This window comes from Festucalex cinctus, chromosome 13, assembly GCF_051991245.1.
Source record: "Festucalex cinctus isolate MCC-2025b chromosome 13, RoL_Fcin_1.0, whole genome shotgun sequence".
In the NCBI taxonomy this organism is placed as follows: Eukaryota; Metazoa; Chordata; class Actinopteri; order Syngnathiformes; family Syngnathidae; genus Festucalex; species Festucalex cinctus.
The window spans coordinates 3,959,192-3,973,035 of NC_135423.1; the positions used below are offsets into that span (position 1 = coordinate 3,959,192).

Below are 13,844 nucleotides of genomic sequence, written 5' to 3' on the forward strand. Positions count from 1 at the left end.
GAAAGTAAAGCTGGTGTAAGAAGCGAGCGAGCGAGGAAGGTCAAGCCTGGGAGTCGTCTTCGTCTTCTTCTTCTTCTTCTTCTTCCCTCTCCGTCTCTCCGTCTCTCCATCTTCAACGGGAGCTAACAGCCACCGCTGCGAGCGACTGGCTTGATGAACGATGCGTAAGCTTTCACGTACTTCCCCCTCCGGCCAAGATGAACAATCAAGTGTAGCGCGGGAAGACGCGTGCCGTGACAAGGTTGCATCCTCCGCTTAATTATGCAAACACGAGTAAACGTTCATGGCTGGGTTTTTGTTTTTTTTCCCTCAATGTTACCATAAATACTAGGGGTGTGAATTGCCTAGTACCTGACGATTCGATTCGTATCACGATTCACAGGTCACGATTCGATACCGATTAATCCCGATACGAATTTATAAGTCGATTGTTGCGATTTCTTTTCATTCAAATTTAGAAAATACTAATCAGTAAGCTTGTAGAGTGTAAGATTTATATGAAAATGTATTATTTATTTATCTGAAATTTCAGTGTTATAGAGGTTGTAATCTGTTTCATGTTTGAACAGCATTAAAATAAAATATTAAGGCTTAATGTTCCCTTCATATAACATTCTTCCATGCTCAAGGTGTGAATCCTAAAAAAAAAAAAAAAAAAAAAAAAAAAAAAAAAAAAAAAAAAAAAAAAAAAAAAAAAAATCGATTCTGCCGATTATTGAATCGATTCGAGAATCGCGCGATGTAGTATCGCGATATATCGCCGAATCGATTTTTTTTTTTTTTTTTACACCCCTAATAAATACTATTTCTTCAGATTAGGCGTGTCCACGAGACACAATCAACATAATCAAAGGATTACAGGCACAATCACTTTCAAAAGATATGAATGGACAAACAAATCACACACTGCGCACGGGTGCACTCAAAAGCGTGACCCCAAAGCTACGTGTGGCACAAACAATCACACGCGCTCATGCAACCAAAACGAGCACTTTCAAAAGTAAGTGTGACATAACAATGACATGCTCGTGCAGTCAAAAGAATCAGACTTTTAACTATGCGTGACATAACATTCGCAGGCTGGCGTCAAAAACCATCAGTCCCAAAATTATTTGTGGCATAAAAAGCACATGCATGCAGTCAAAACAATCACTCACAAAAGGCATGCTATGCGGGGAAAAGGTACGTGTGGCATAACAATCACACGCTGGTGTCAAAACAATCAGTCTCACGAATATATGAGAATTTATTTTTTAAATTAGTTGTTTGTAAATTTCTTTAAATGTTGAATTATGTGAAGCATATTTAATTATTTTTTTTGTATGAAATGTGCGATATCAAAAAGTGCCTTGCCTATGTGTGGCATAACAATCCACTCTTAAAGCATCATGTATGGCCCAAATGGAATCAATCCATCCTTCTGATATTGAAACAATGTCAAAGAGAATTTTTACTCTCTTATACGGTAAGACGGATATTGTGATGCATCCATCGTACATCATAATTTTCCAGTGTATCAGCCACAAGCGTATGTATTCCGATATTACCGCAATCGTTGGACAAATATCACAATATCCTATTCCGAGTTCTCATCTCTCGTAATTGGCCAGATGCAAAAGCACAGCAGATGAAGTTTCGAGCACCCCAACTATCCATAACAACATGTGACCAACTTTTTTTTTGCATAGAAATGTAGACGTACACATGCTGTTGGCTCATCACACCACAATAGCTTTTTAGAGGCATTGCTGCGCTCTTATAAACAATGTTTTTTTTTCCCCTCACCATGGTGGGCCATTAAGTACTTCAACATTGGCACTTTGGGCTCAAGAGGCGAGCTAAAGGGTGCTTCAACACTTGTTGTGCGGAAGGACATCCGCGGCATCCTGTGCCAAGAATTTCCCATCCGGCATGAGAACAAAGCACCGAGTGGTCAATTGTATCTGTCCAACAACGTCAGAAAAAAAAAAAAAGAAAAAGTCCATTACTAACAACAAAGCTCGTGGCAGCCAAAGACTTTGATACATGAATTGCCACCAGTAAGTTTTTGATATGGCTGAGCACGTAGTGGCAGAGTTTGCAGCAGAAATGAGGCCTTGTCACCTTCATAAAACATTTATTTTGTACTCATAAGATGTAATGGCAGGCATGGAAACCTGCATGTCTGATGAGAGGTTTACCCATAACCTACAGCTCAAGTTTTTTGGGGGGGAAGCTAGAACAGATGAATGGCCTTTCTATTATTTATTTTATTTTTTTTTTCACCCTCGGGGCCGATACGATATTATTAGTATTAGTCACATTCATTTTCACACACACAAAAAAAAAATGTTGGCGTCAAAATTCCTAAACATACAATCTCCTACTCCTAACTATTTGTTTATTGAACAAGTTTTAAGATTTGCATAATAATGAAGTTTTCAATCTTAGTCAATAGACATCTTTATTTTAAAACTCTTACAAAAGTTCAGGGACCTCCCAGGGTTATTAGCATGTCCTAAAAACAAAAAAAACAAAAAAAAAACAAAAAAAAACAGAAAACACGTAAATCGCTATTGTTTGTACAGTAAAAGTTTGTGAAAATGTCAAAATGTATTTTTTTTTAGATAACTTATCTTAGTTTTCATTTCAATCAAAAACAAAAAGTTCAGAGAGTTCCTAGTTCGGCAGTTAACTGAAAATTTCAATAAATAGTTCCCTGAAGTTAATTTTAAACTGATCGGCCGTATGATCTTCAAAAAAGCCTTCAAAATGTTTAATATCGGCGCCATCCCTAATAATTAAGGATATTTATTCCTGTAAAGACCGATCATGTTACTTATTTATCACACTAACTAGGAAACAACAATATATATACATTTCTTCCAGTGTTGACATTTTCTATCACTTCTACAACTTCCTAGAAAATCACAATGTCCCATCACCGCTGAGCTACTCATGTAGTCCCTGGGAGCTACCTGGTGGCTGCAGGCACCAAATTGGTGACCCCTGTTTAGAGTTGGTGTTTTTATTGCATAACAATTCGGCCGGCTCCCACTGCTGCTCTTTCCCACATGGTTCAATTCCGAAAAAGACAAAACCATTTATTTGAAACTTTTCTAAAAACTACTTTTGCTACATTTGCCCACATGTTGTAACATTCGACCCGGCTCCATGACGAAATGACCTTCGCGAGAAGGCTCGTCGCCATTCCCGCCGGCCTCACAAGGAGAATACGCCGCACGTAAATGCATGCGCGCGGGAACCGCGGTAATTAGCCAGTGAACGGCAAGGTCACCGTGAATGAACAGGTCAAACGCTTTTATTTTCGCTATAACAACTGTGTCTCATCGCCCCGCTTCTTCCGTATACGTCTTTTGTTTGAGGGGATGAATAATGACCTTCTCATTCAGTCAGGAGGTAGGATTAAAAAAAAAAAAAAAAAAAAAAAAAGGAGCACTGCCTTAATAATAAAAAAGAAAAAAAGAGGTACAAAGGGCTTGCATGTGGAAGATTAAACCTCTCCCACCGCTCGGGGGCGAGAAAAAAAAATACTCGAGTGCTATTCACACAGGGAGACGTTTGATCATATTAGCTGAAAAAAAGGCACATGTTGACATGTGCATGTGACTCCGAGGGGCAAAATGTCATCGCGTACAAACACATACAGCATTGAGACGCTCAAGGATTCATGCCACAAGTGAGTCTTGCTTATTCATTGCCTTTTGTGCGTGTGTGTGGGGGAGTGAGTGCTAGGTAGGCATGGGCTTTTTTTGAATGATACAAAAATTTATTACAAATTATTTTGTGCGCCTCCATGCTAAGGGTTGTGGACCCCCCCCAAAAAAGACCACTGCGATTAGTGTATTACAATCAAAGGGATATTTTGGATTTTTGGACATGAATCTGTATTGCATCCTCACCTCCAGTGGTGTGCGATCAGCTTACCTGAATCCACTTATCGGGAATGGCCATCGCTAATCGGTAATCAAAACCGAGCCCGCCTTCCTCCACTGCCCTGCAGAGGGCGGGCATCCCCGACACGTCCTGCACAAAAGTTGGATTTGGGGTTAAGAAAAGAAGAACACGAGAAGAGAAGAAGAAGAAGAATACAACCAGAGGTGAGGCCAAATAAGCAGTAAAACTTGCAGTGTCAAAGTTTGAAGATCCTTTTGAGGATTCACCATGAAAAATCACTGCTTTCAGCTTTAATTAGTATTCTTTCCACGCCTGAATGGGTCTTTTTTTTTTTTTGTGATATTAACGTGAAAACTCACCAATTTTTGCAAGCGGGTGTATCCTGGTAAAAAGGGATATATTTAACGACCCTACGAAAACTCACAAGCGACCGCAGAAAAAAAACAAAAAAAGACGACGCCAGACACTAGACTAAGACTCACATATTGGCACTAAATTGGGTGGACATGTTTATCATGACAGGATGCGTAAAAAAAGTCTCAAGGACTGATGAAGTAAACGCTCCTTTAGGTTGGAAGCAGCAATTGTGGGCAAATTCCAGGACTCTTAACTCTAATTTGCCAAAATGAATCCCAATCAAAAGCAGCCATCTTTGTTGGCAGAGCATGGTGTCAAGTTTGAGAATTTCGAGGACCATCTGCCATTTGTTATTAAAATTAAAGCAGACTACTTTAACTCTTTGACTGCCAAAAACGTTTAATAACGATTAGTAAAATCACGATGTATGCTGCCATAAACGTGAAATGGCGTCATCTACGTTTTTTTCTCTCTCTCTTTTCTTTTCTTAAATGGACGGAGCAACGTCTAACCCCGGGTTTTCACCGGATGCGGTTGCGGTGCGGTTGCGGTGCGGTGCGTCTTGACTGCGTGCTCCGGACGGGTCAATTTTTTTGTCAATCCACACCGGCTCCGCACAGCTGCGGTCCGGCAGCTCCGTCGCCGCCCACTTCCCAACGTGTCTCGCGGGACCGCGCGCGCGCGATCATGTGGCATTTCACAACGACAAACATACAGAAAGTCTGCTCAACAGAGAAGCAGAAAGATATGAGATTCCATGCAGCATCCTTTTTTTGGTTGTCCTTGTAAAGTATATTAATAACGAGAGTCGGGTCAGTGCGGGTCCACTCTTTATTTCTGTCTTCCGCGTCCGGCTGCCGCTCAGTACGGCAAGCGAGACGGGCACAACAAGCAATCGCGAACATCAAACTCACAATACATTACAGTCCTTATAAAAAGGATGTGCCGTGTCATATATTATTTTGTGGTTTTCCACCTCCAATATAAACCTCTCCTCGTCCATGTTCGCTGGTGTCTAAACCGTGAATGAGCACATGGCCCGGCGACGCCCACGTCACGTTTTGCTGAAAAACTTGCGAAATAGGAGCTGGCGAGTGTTTTATTCTGAAAGGTAACCGGAAATTTATTTTGAAACTGCCTCGGTCTTCCTGTCCTGCTCGATGTGTTTTGTGCTAGCTTGCCATTTGCCGGAGGCCTACCGCTGCGGCATCCGGCAAAAATAGAAAATAGGTCTATCCTTGCGGAAGGCTTGCGGCACGCCGCAGGCCTTCCGCAGTCGACACGCAACGCACCCGCAAGCGGTGTAAACTGCACCATTCGAATGAATGGAATCTAATTGCTTGCGTCGCCGGACCGCACCGCAACCGCACCGCAACCGCACCGCAACCGCAACCGGTGAAAACCCGGGGTAAGTGCAGCGCTGCCTAGTCAATGGGTTGTGGAATCAAAAACACCACCCAACTATGGCCAGCAAATGGCAGCATTGTGTCTCTTTTCAATAGGCTGTTGGTGTGTGGAATTACAATGAAATGTGACGGAATCTGATGAATGCTCGTAATCAGCGAAATGGCACTGTGTTTTTTTGTTTTTTTTTCCCTAACGTGTGGCAGTAAAAGAGTTAATGGTTTGACATTTTCCAGTGGTTCACTTTTTGTTATACACTTGTATAACGTCACTCAAAAATATAGCCTTTAGAATTAATTAAGATTTGACAACGGGCAAAGTTTGACCCTGGATTATTTCTACTTGCAGTCCCTCCTCTGGGAACATTGTTTGGAATTCCAAACAAATGACAAGGTCAAAAAGTGTCTCCGGCGAGGATCCTTGGAGGTTCCTTAGGCCGCCAAGAATGACATCTCATTGCCTTTTCGCAAGACTTCCTAATTACAGCAATGAATACGCAAGGAAGGAGCAGCAGCCGGTGATGAAGTGCTGCTCGCTAATGGCCGCCGCGGGCCACGTCATTACGAAAGACGACCTCTACCTCGCCGACGGTGATGCAGTCGGGATACAGCGTGTGCAGGATGTGGTTGGCCAGCATCAGGTACACCAGCGAGTCCTCGTCCACGTGGAGGCCAAAGTACTCGCTGTAGTCCCCCGAGAAGGCGACGCCTGAGGAGGAAGCGCCCACATAATAAACTTTGAGGAACTCGCTTTGGATGCTACACTTTTATACTGACAGTTGAGGTTACGGAATTTATATAAAATAACAGGCGTGGGAATCTTTGAATGTCCCGCGACTCGATTCGATTCAGATTTTTGGGTCTGCGATTCGATTCAGAATCAATTCATCGTCATGATCTACTCCAGTCTGACTTGCTAATGCTAATTAGCGCGCTACTCGCGGCACTTTTACCACTCAAAAGAACGGATATTCAAACAAAACGTTTCAGGAATGTTTACAGAGAAGCATGTTACATTACATATGCTCTTGCTATGCTGCAAAAAAAACAACTTTTATTGGGCATAACTTGATCGTGACTTCCCTTCTACTCTCTAATGTGGCTACAATTTAAGTTTATCAGAATGCGTGGAACTACACTGCTCCATGTGGCCAAATCGTGTACAACATGAACAGAGCTCCGAATAAAAGCATACACAAACAAGTCAAGTCAAGTCAAGTCAAGTCAAGTCATCTCACAGAAGCTTACGTGTGTGAATGAGTGAGTAAAGAAGAAAAAAAAAAATCCGTGCATGCTTTCAAATTGCTGCGGGAGTGACGTCACATAGCCGACACGTTCGCCCGGCCCCGTTTGCGACACGCCACCCTCGCACTGCGATTGGCTGGAGGGGTGTAAACACTGTCTTTCCACAGCAACGGCCCGTTGTTTACAAAACAAACACAAAATGGCAAAGTACAGGCTGGGGGTTTAGGACGAAATCACCACCAAAGATTAACATAAACACAGATGTGTAGACTGAGAGAAAGTTAAAGTGTGTAAATCCTGTGTTTAAAAAGTGCATTTTCCTGAGTGAATCCGGCAGACTGCGCCTTTAAAGAAAATAGTGGCTCTGGCATATCAGCCCACTCATCAAGTGTGAAATTAAACAATTGAGTAAATAGATTTTTTATCTACCTGTTTCTGAAAGTCATCTAAGTTTCTCCGGATTATACACGATCAGTTGAGCTAGGCGAAGAGCCGCAGCCACTTTCAAGCGATTGCCAGCATCCAAGACAGCATCACACAGAAAAACTCACTTTTTAAAGGTTAAAGGTAAGCAGAGCTGCATTGACTTTTGTTGGATATGCAGATTAGCATTCGTTTTTGACACGCGGCAGAGACTTGATTGCGAATTGTGAAAATCCACCAGTGATTAACTCCATATCATGAAGGTTTACTGTACAATAATTGCCTATAGATAACACAAGATGGTGGTAAAGGACTACTTTTGTCTAACTCAAGCTCCTCAACTCATTTTTGCACTAAGAGGCCACCAGATGGAGCCCCAGCAGGACAGTAAGTAGGTGATCTTTTCCGAGAATAACAGAGCAAAGGTTAAAAAAAAAAAAATGCAAAAAACTATATATTTAAATGCATGCATATATTCATGAGTGACTGTATTTCTGTTTGGTAACAATCGTGCTAAGTGTCACTATTGACTAACTTCCTTTGAACAATTGCAAAACTTTGGCACGTCTTACCGATGCCGTGGTGGTGATACAGCATGGAGGTGACGCCGTCAAATCGGAAGCCGTCAAACTTGTACTCCTCCATCCACCAGCGCAGGTTTGACAGCAGGAAACGAAGCACTTCCCAGCTAGCAACACACACACACACACACACACACACACACACACTCACACACACACACACACACACACACACACACACACACACACACACACACACACACACACACACACACATTCAAGGTCAGACATGGCAGCGGCTTTGAATTATTCACACGCCTCATCATGTGCTTTGAACACTAGAAATTAATTTCCACCGCTGCAGGACATTCACATATTGATAACCAAAGTGTCGTTATGTCGCAAGACAGGCGGCGGTGGGAGTCGTTTTCATTATCGTAGGAGGGTTTGACGCCGTCGTTCAGGTTTCCTCGGAAATAAGCCGAGGTGACTAAAGTACGCACTCTCTCTACTAAGTTGATGAACGCTCACAAATACATTTGTCAAAGTGATTGGATTTCAGTTGACAAATAGAAACGTTCATGGGAATGAATGAGTTACTTTTCTGCTTATTACTTTGCATAGGACTAGGCAGGAAAAAAACCAGCTGAAAATATATTACCACCTCAGGGGGCGCCTATTTTGACTTGTAGTGCCACTTGCTGTAGTCAGAAATTGACACCACAGTGACAAAGGGCTCAGTTATGACTCACGGCTTAACTATATAAAGTTGTGGTATAAAAGCTGAAAAAAAAAACACAAAAAAAAACAAGACTAATGGCTCACCTGTTTTCTGGTTTGGGTCATGTGATATTTGTAAGCAATATTAACTCATTCAATCCCGGCCATTTTCACAGAAGCAGTCCCGTTCGCTCCCGGCTGTTTTACTGAATTTTGACTGATTTTGCAAGGCCCACAGAATATTGTGTTCAATTGCTATAAAAGCATGGAACCTAGTTTAATCAGTTTTCACAAATCTATTTAAAAAAAAATTCTACATGGCCCTGGTTGATCTCCTTTGCTCTGCTGCCACCTGCTGGCCGTTTGTGTAATAACTACCATTTCCTCAACCGTTTTTTTGCAGTTGAGAGGCTGCATCAAAGCCTTCTGTATGCTCTAGCATTAAAAAACAAACAAACAAAAAAAAACGCATAAATACGTCTTTGGGACACTTAGAACATTAAAAAAAACATATTTACACGTTATTGGGAGCAAATGAGTTAATCAGAATACTATGTTCAGATGAATGGGGCGCATAGAACATATCGGAAAGAACATTTTTGACTTTATTTGAACTGTACTGCAAATGCAAACGATGGAACAAAAAATGCAAAATTAGGTAATAAACAAAAAAAAATTTTTTTTTGTTTTTTTTGTGAGATAAAGAATTGTTTAAAATGGGGGGGTGAACTCATATCAGAAAATGTACTTCAAGTATTTGTACTCCTTAATTCTCACCACTGGAATTAGTATTCCAATTTTTAGGCCGCTTCTGTGGGAGCGTTAACCCCCCCGCTCCAGCTCAAAACTGTTTTAAACTGTATCATGGTAGTTTGTGAAGGTCGCTGCAGACGTGTTTTGCTAGTCAAATGTTTGACGATACTGTGTTAAGCAAATGTGAAATGTGATCAATAAAAGGAATCCAACTGCTAAGAGTTTGCGTGACATCAGCCGACACTAATGAATCTGAAGGCCTTGGTTCACATTTAAGACCGACATGAGGCTGAAATCGAACGCTACAAAATGAAAAAAGAAGATAATATTGGGAATAAATGAATCCAGTTTCATGAAGCACATATTAGAATTCAGGTCAGTGCTTTTAATAGCGCCGAGACCAGCCGAGAGCCCCGACGGCCCAACCGCTGTGAAAACGTTGCTTTTGGCTCTTTTCTCAAAAGCACGGCTTCCCTTTTAACTGACGTCTCCATGGCAACATGCCAAAGATTTGCCCATGTAATGAGCGCCAAATGAGCGACACCCGCGACGTCGATTAAAGCGCGAGTGTCTGACTCTGCGTACAACCAATTTCGCAACTTGGGCACTTGTGGTCGCATACTGAGAACTGGTGCTGAGGCTTGCACCTGCGCACACACACACACACACACACAGAGAATTGCGAGTGATGTAACCGAACAATCACGAACATGAAACGACTGGTGCTGACTGTAGCGACGTACATGTAGGCTTACTGATCGCAAGTGAGTAACGTCGATAACCAGTCACTGGCTCAGCAAGCAACAAGCGACATGGACTCCCACAAGAGGAGGGTGAGCTAAGTCATGGACTCACAAATGAGTCTAATGACTGCCATGTAGACTGACACCTCCAAAAAATACATAGCCTACCATAATTTACCATAAATAATGTGCAATTTTACACACACACACACACAAAAAAAGATTTAAAAAAATAAATCGATCTCATGAGCATTGGGCATGTTGGTGGCTATTTGCATACTGTAGATGAGAGTCACCTAACGCTCTTTGCTAAGTTAATGTGGGAGGGTGTGGTGTTTTTAAAAAAAATATATATTTCAGGTTTCCACGTCTTCACGAAGTGGTAATTATTTTTTACGGCCACTAGATGATGTAATTACACTGTCTTTTATGGGCTTCATTCGGATTAAATATAATAAGGCCGCATATCGTTATTGGTATGTTGGGAATTTGTATTCATTTGTAAAAATATCGGGAGCCGTAATTAATACCTATTTTCTTTGGTTTGTTTTGCAGAGATATGTATTCTTATTTCTGTGCATCAATGTATATTTCCGTGATAAAAGTCAGTTCAGGAAAAGTCAGCACGTCAGTGATGAAAAGCAAATACACTTTTGCGTCGCTTGCTAGTCTGTCGGCTGTACGGAGGGAAAAAAAAAAAGGCGTATTATGTGTGGCCTATTATATCCGGATGTGTCTTATCCTCTGGAAATTACCGTCGTCATGTAACTGACCAATCGCCAATCACGAGTCAATCATTCCAACTGGAGCCAGTGATTGGTTGGTGATGTTACTCTGCCATCTTTGGTTGGTCTACTGTACTCGTGCATGCCAGTCATTTACACACGTCACCATTTTGACCAATCGCCGGTGCTGCAGGTACTGATTGACACCGAGACTAACCAATGAAGAGTGAGCTTACTTAACCCGAATCAAGAAGTATTTTTTGTTTTTTTGTTTTTTTACCCAGCACAGCGAGGAAGCATTTTAACATTTTAGTGATGGACCGGGGCCATTTCATCATGTCAAAAAGCTGTTGCAGCAGCAACGACTACTTCAATAACCTCTCAAACTGCCACATCCATCCGCGCACTTAACAGTTCTTTCCTTCAATAATCCCCCCCGCCACTCTCTCACCCTCTTTTTCGCCGGAAAATATATCACCCCTGCAGGTTTTTAACTTGTCCTGAGCCCTCCTCCTCTTCCTCAGGGACGTCCGACATGTGGCGCATGCTGACGGGCTCCGGGATGAAACCGTCCTGCCACATTAGGAGCCACGGTGCCATTCATCATCAAGCCCAATTACGGGCCGGGCGCTCGGCGCTCTGGTTGGGGGAACAGATACGCAGCTCAATGAAGTCATCGCTCAGTCTGCGGTGTTAATGCTGGAGCAAATTGCAAACTACACGCTGCTCTTGCTTAAGCGCGCCACTGAAACATGGTTAGGGGAGCGCTAATAGAATAAAGAAGCGCTAATGGAGTCATATCGCTGCTGGTGGAGCATCTTGGATGTAACAGCGGAACCTCTGAGGTCGAATCAGTGCATCCCCCTCATTTGCCATGAGAATCTACTTATACCACAGAAAATAACGGATGGCTGCATATAATAATTGACATGGAGCGTGAGTGACATCACTGACCAAATCACTGGTGCCGGATGCCGACGGCCTGAAAGCCTGATCACTGACGAGTGAGAGATGTAACTGACCATTCGGGGGTGGCGTGGCTCAGTGGTAGAGTGGTCGTCTCCCAATCCAGAGGTTGGGGGTTCGATCCCATGCCATTGTGAGCAAGTTTAAGTATCCTTGAGCAAGATAGTGAACCCTCAGTTGCTGCTGATGCTGCGTCATCAGCAGGTGAATTAGTAGTCAAATGTAAAGCGCTTTGAGGGCCTTGTAAAGTGGAAAAGCACCATTTAGCATTCCTGTTGCTAGGTGCTTTCAGGAATACTTACCAAGTAAGACAGAGTGACACTTGATATGTCATGTAGAGAATCTTATTATCTTTACTGTTATGTTGCTGATTTTAAAAGAGCTAATATCACCCTGCTGATAAATCGGTCGGGCCCTGCTTACGATTCACATGTAGACACATGACTGACCAAGCAAAAGATGCTGCCTGCATCGACTGACATGTGGACCAACCAACGTAGAGCGCATGATTGAAGTGACCAATCACAGGTGCTGGACGTAACGATTGACATGTAGACGAGTAATGTAACTAAACAACTGGTGTATAAGGATTAACATGACGACTAGGGGTGTTAAAAAAAAATCGATTCGGCAATATATCGCAATATTACATCGCGCAATTCTCGAATCGATTCAATAGGCGGCTGAATCGATTTTTAAATATCCATTTTTGATGGAAAAATATTTACCAAAATGTCTTAGGGTTCACACCTTAAGTATGGAAAAATGTTATATTAATGGAATACTAAGCCTTAATATTTATATAATATAATATAAGGACAAATATGTTCAGGAAGGCTTTTCAGGCATCCGTCACGTGTCATTTTTCCTGGATAGACCTTTTCATCATGCTTGTGAACAAAAGGCACTTGCGGGTGGCCAAAAAGTGAGTGGCTACAGTTGACTTGAACTGAAATGATGACAAGAACTTGGGTTTGGTGCCACCAGATATACCGCACAAGTTTTTTTTTTTTGTGTGGATTTGCTTTAAAGGTGCACGATGCAAGATTAGACTCAAATGCGAGTCACCATATTTTTTCTTTTAAGAATTGTATAATGGAACATGAGGCACGACTGTGGTACAATGACTGTTGCCGCTATTTTTCTGTAAAAGGAAAATATGTTGGAGGGTTCGGGCCGGAAACTTTAGCTTTTGTTTTTTTGTTTGTTTGAAATGTTTTCGCTCTGAGCATGACATCATGCGCGTGCACGCTATCGTCCCCGTTAGCTCTCGCGATTGTTCACGCAACTTCACGGACAGGACGGCTAAGTCAAGATGGACTTGAAGAGACCTGCGCCCGATACGTCTCAATCCCTTATGGAGACTCCACAGAAGACAAAGAGAAGTCAAAAACTTTCAGACCAGCGTCACGGGAGGACGCGGATAAATATAGGAGCAGCGTTTGTCAGGGTGGAGAGAGCTAATTGCTATCCTGGGGATGAAACGGGACACACAGCGTGCTGACATTTTGCTAAAAAGGTAAGACTTCGTAACGAAAATACGATTGGGTCTATTCATGATTAGCAGTGCAGAATAAAACTACCACACGGTCGCTAACTAATGCACTTGGGCATATTAGCAACGTATTGCTGTCCTCAATGTCATCGGATTCACGGGATGCACTATTTACGTTTGGAAGGTCGTAATTACGTAAGCTTTTGGCACTCAAAATGACTTTCACATAAAAAGTAACTTGAAGATTAACACGTTTCTTACATCTGTAGACAAAAGGTGCTCCGAGGGGTCGCAAATGTGCAAAAACTCTTGAATCTTTCATCGTGCCCCTTTAAATAACTAGCGTAAATAAACAAGATATAATTTTCAACTAAAATAATTCAAGCCATTTACTATCCATTTTTTCCCATTGTTACCTCGGTCAAAATGACTTTTAAGGGTTAATTTACGAAATCCCGGTCTGCATGCTGGCTGTCAAGTGAATGATCCAAAGTGTTGAAGGCATTTTCGGGGTGTAGGCATAGTTAGATACAGTAGATAACGGCGTGTCACAATTGCACCGGTGAACCACTGATGCCAATGAAATTTAGAAAACT

The 13,844-nt window shown here is 42.2% G+C and overlaps 1 protein-coding gene across 1 annotated transcript in view; it reads right to left on the reverse strand.

Annotated features, from left to right (window-relative positions):
• The window catches only part of gbe1b (glucan (1,4-alpha-), branching enzyme 1b), a 118,088-nt gene that overhangs the window by 77,803 nt on the left and 26,441 nt on the right, over nucleotides 1-13,844 (reverse strand). The window contains exons 8-10 of the mRNA XM_077541146.1: nucleotides 7,898-8,013; nucleotides 6,239-6,366; nucleotides 3,928-4,026 (exon numbers count right to left, since the gene is read on the reverse strand). Coding sequence (XP_077397272.1) covers nucleotides 3,928-4,026; nucleotides 6,239-6,366; nucleotides 7,898-8,013 — 343 coding nt within the window. The remainder of the gene's footprint in view (nucleotides 1-3,927; nucleotides 4,027-6,238; nucleotides 6,367-7,897; nucleotides 8,014-13,844) is intronic.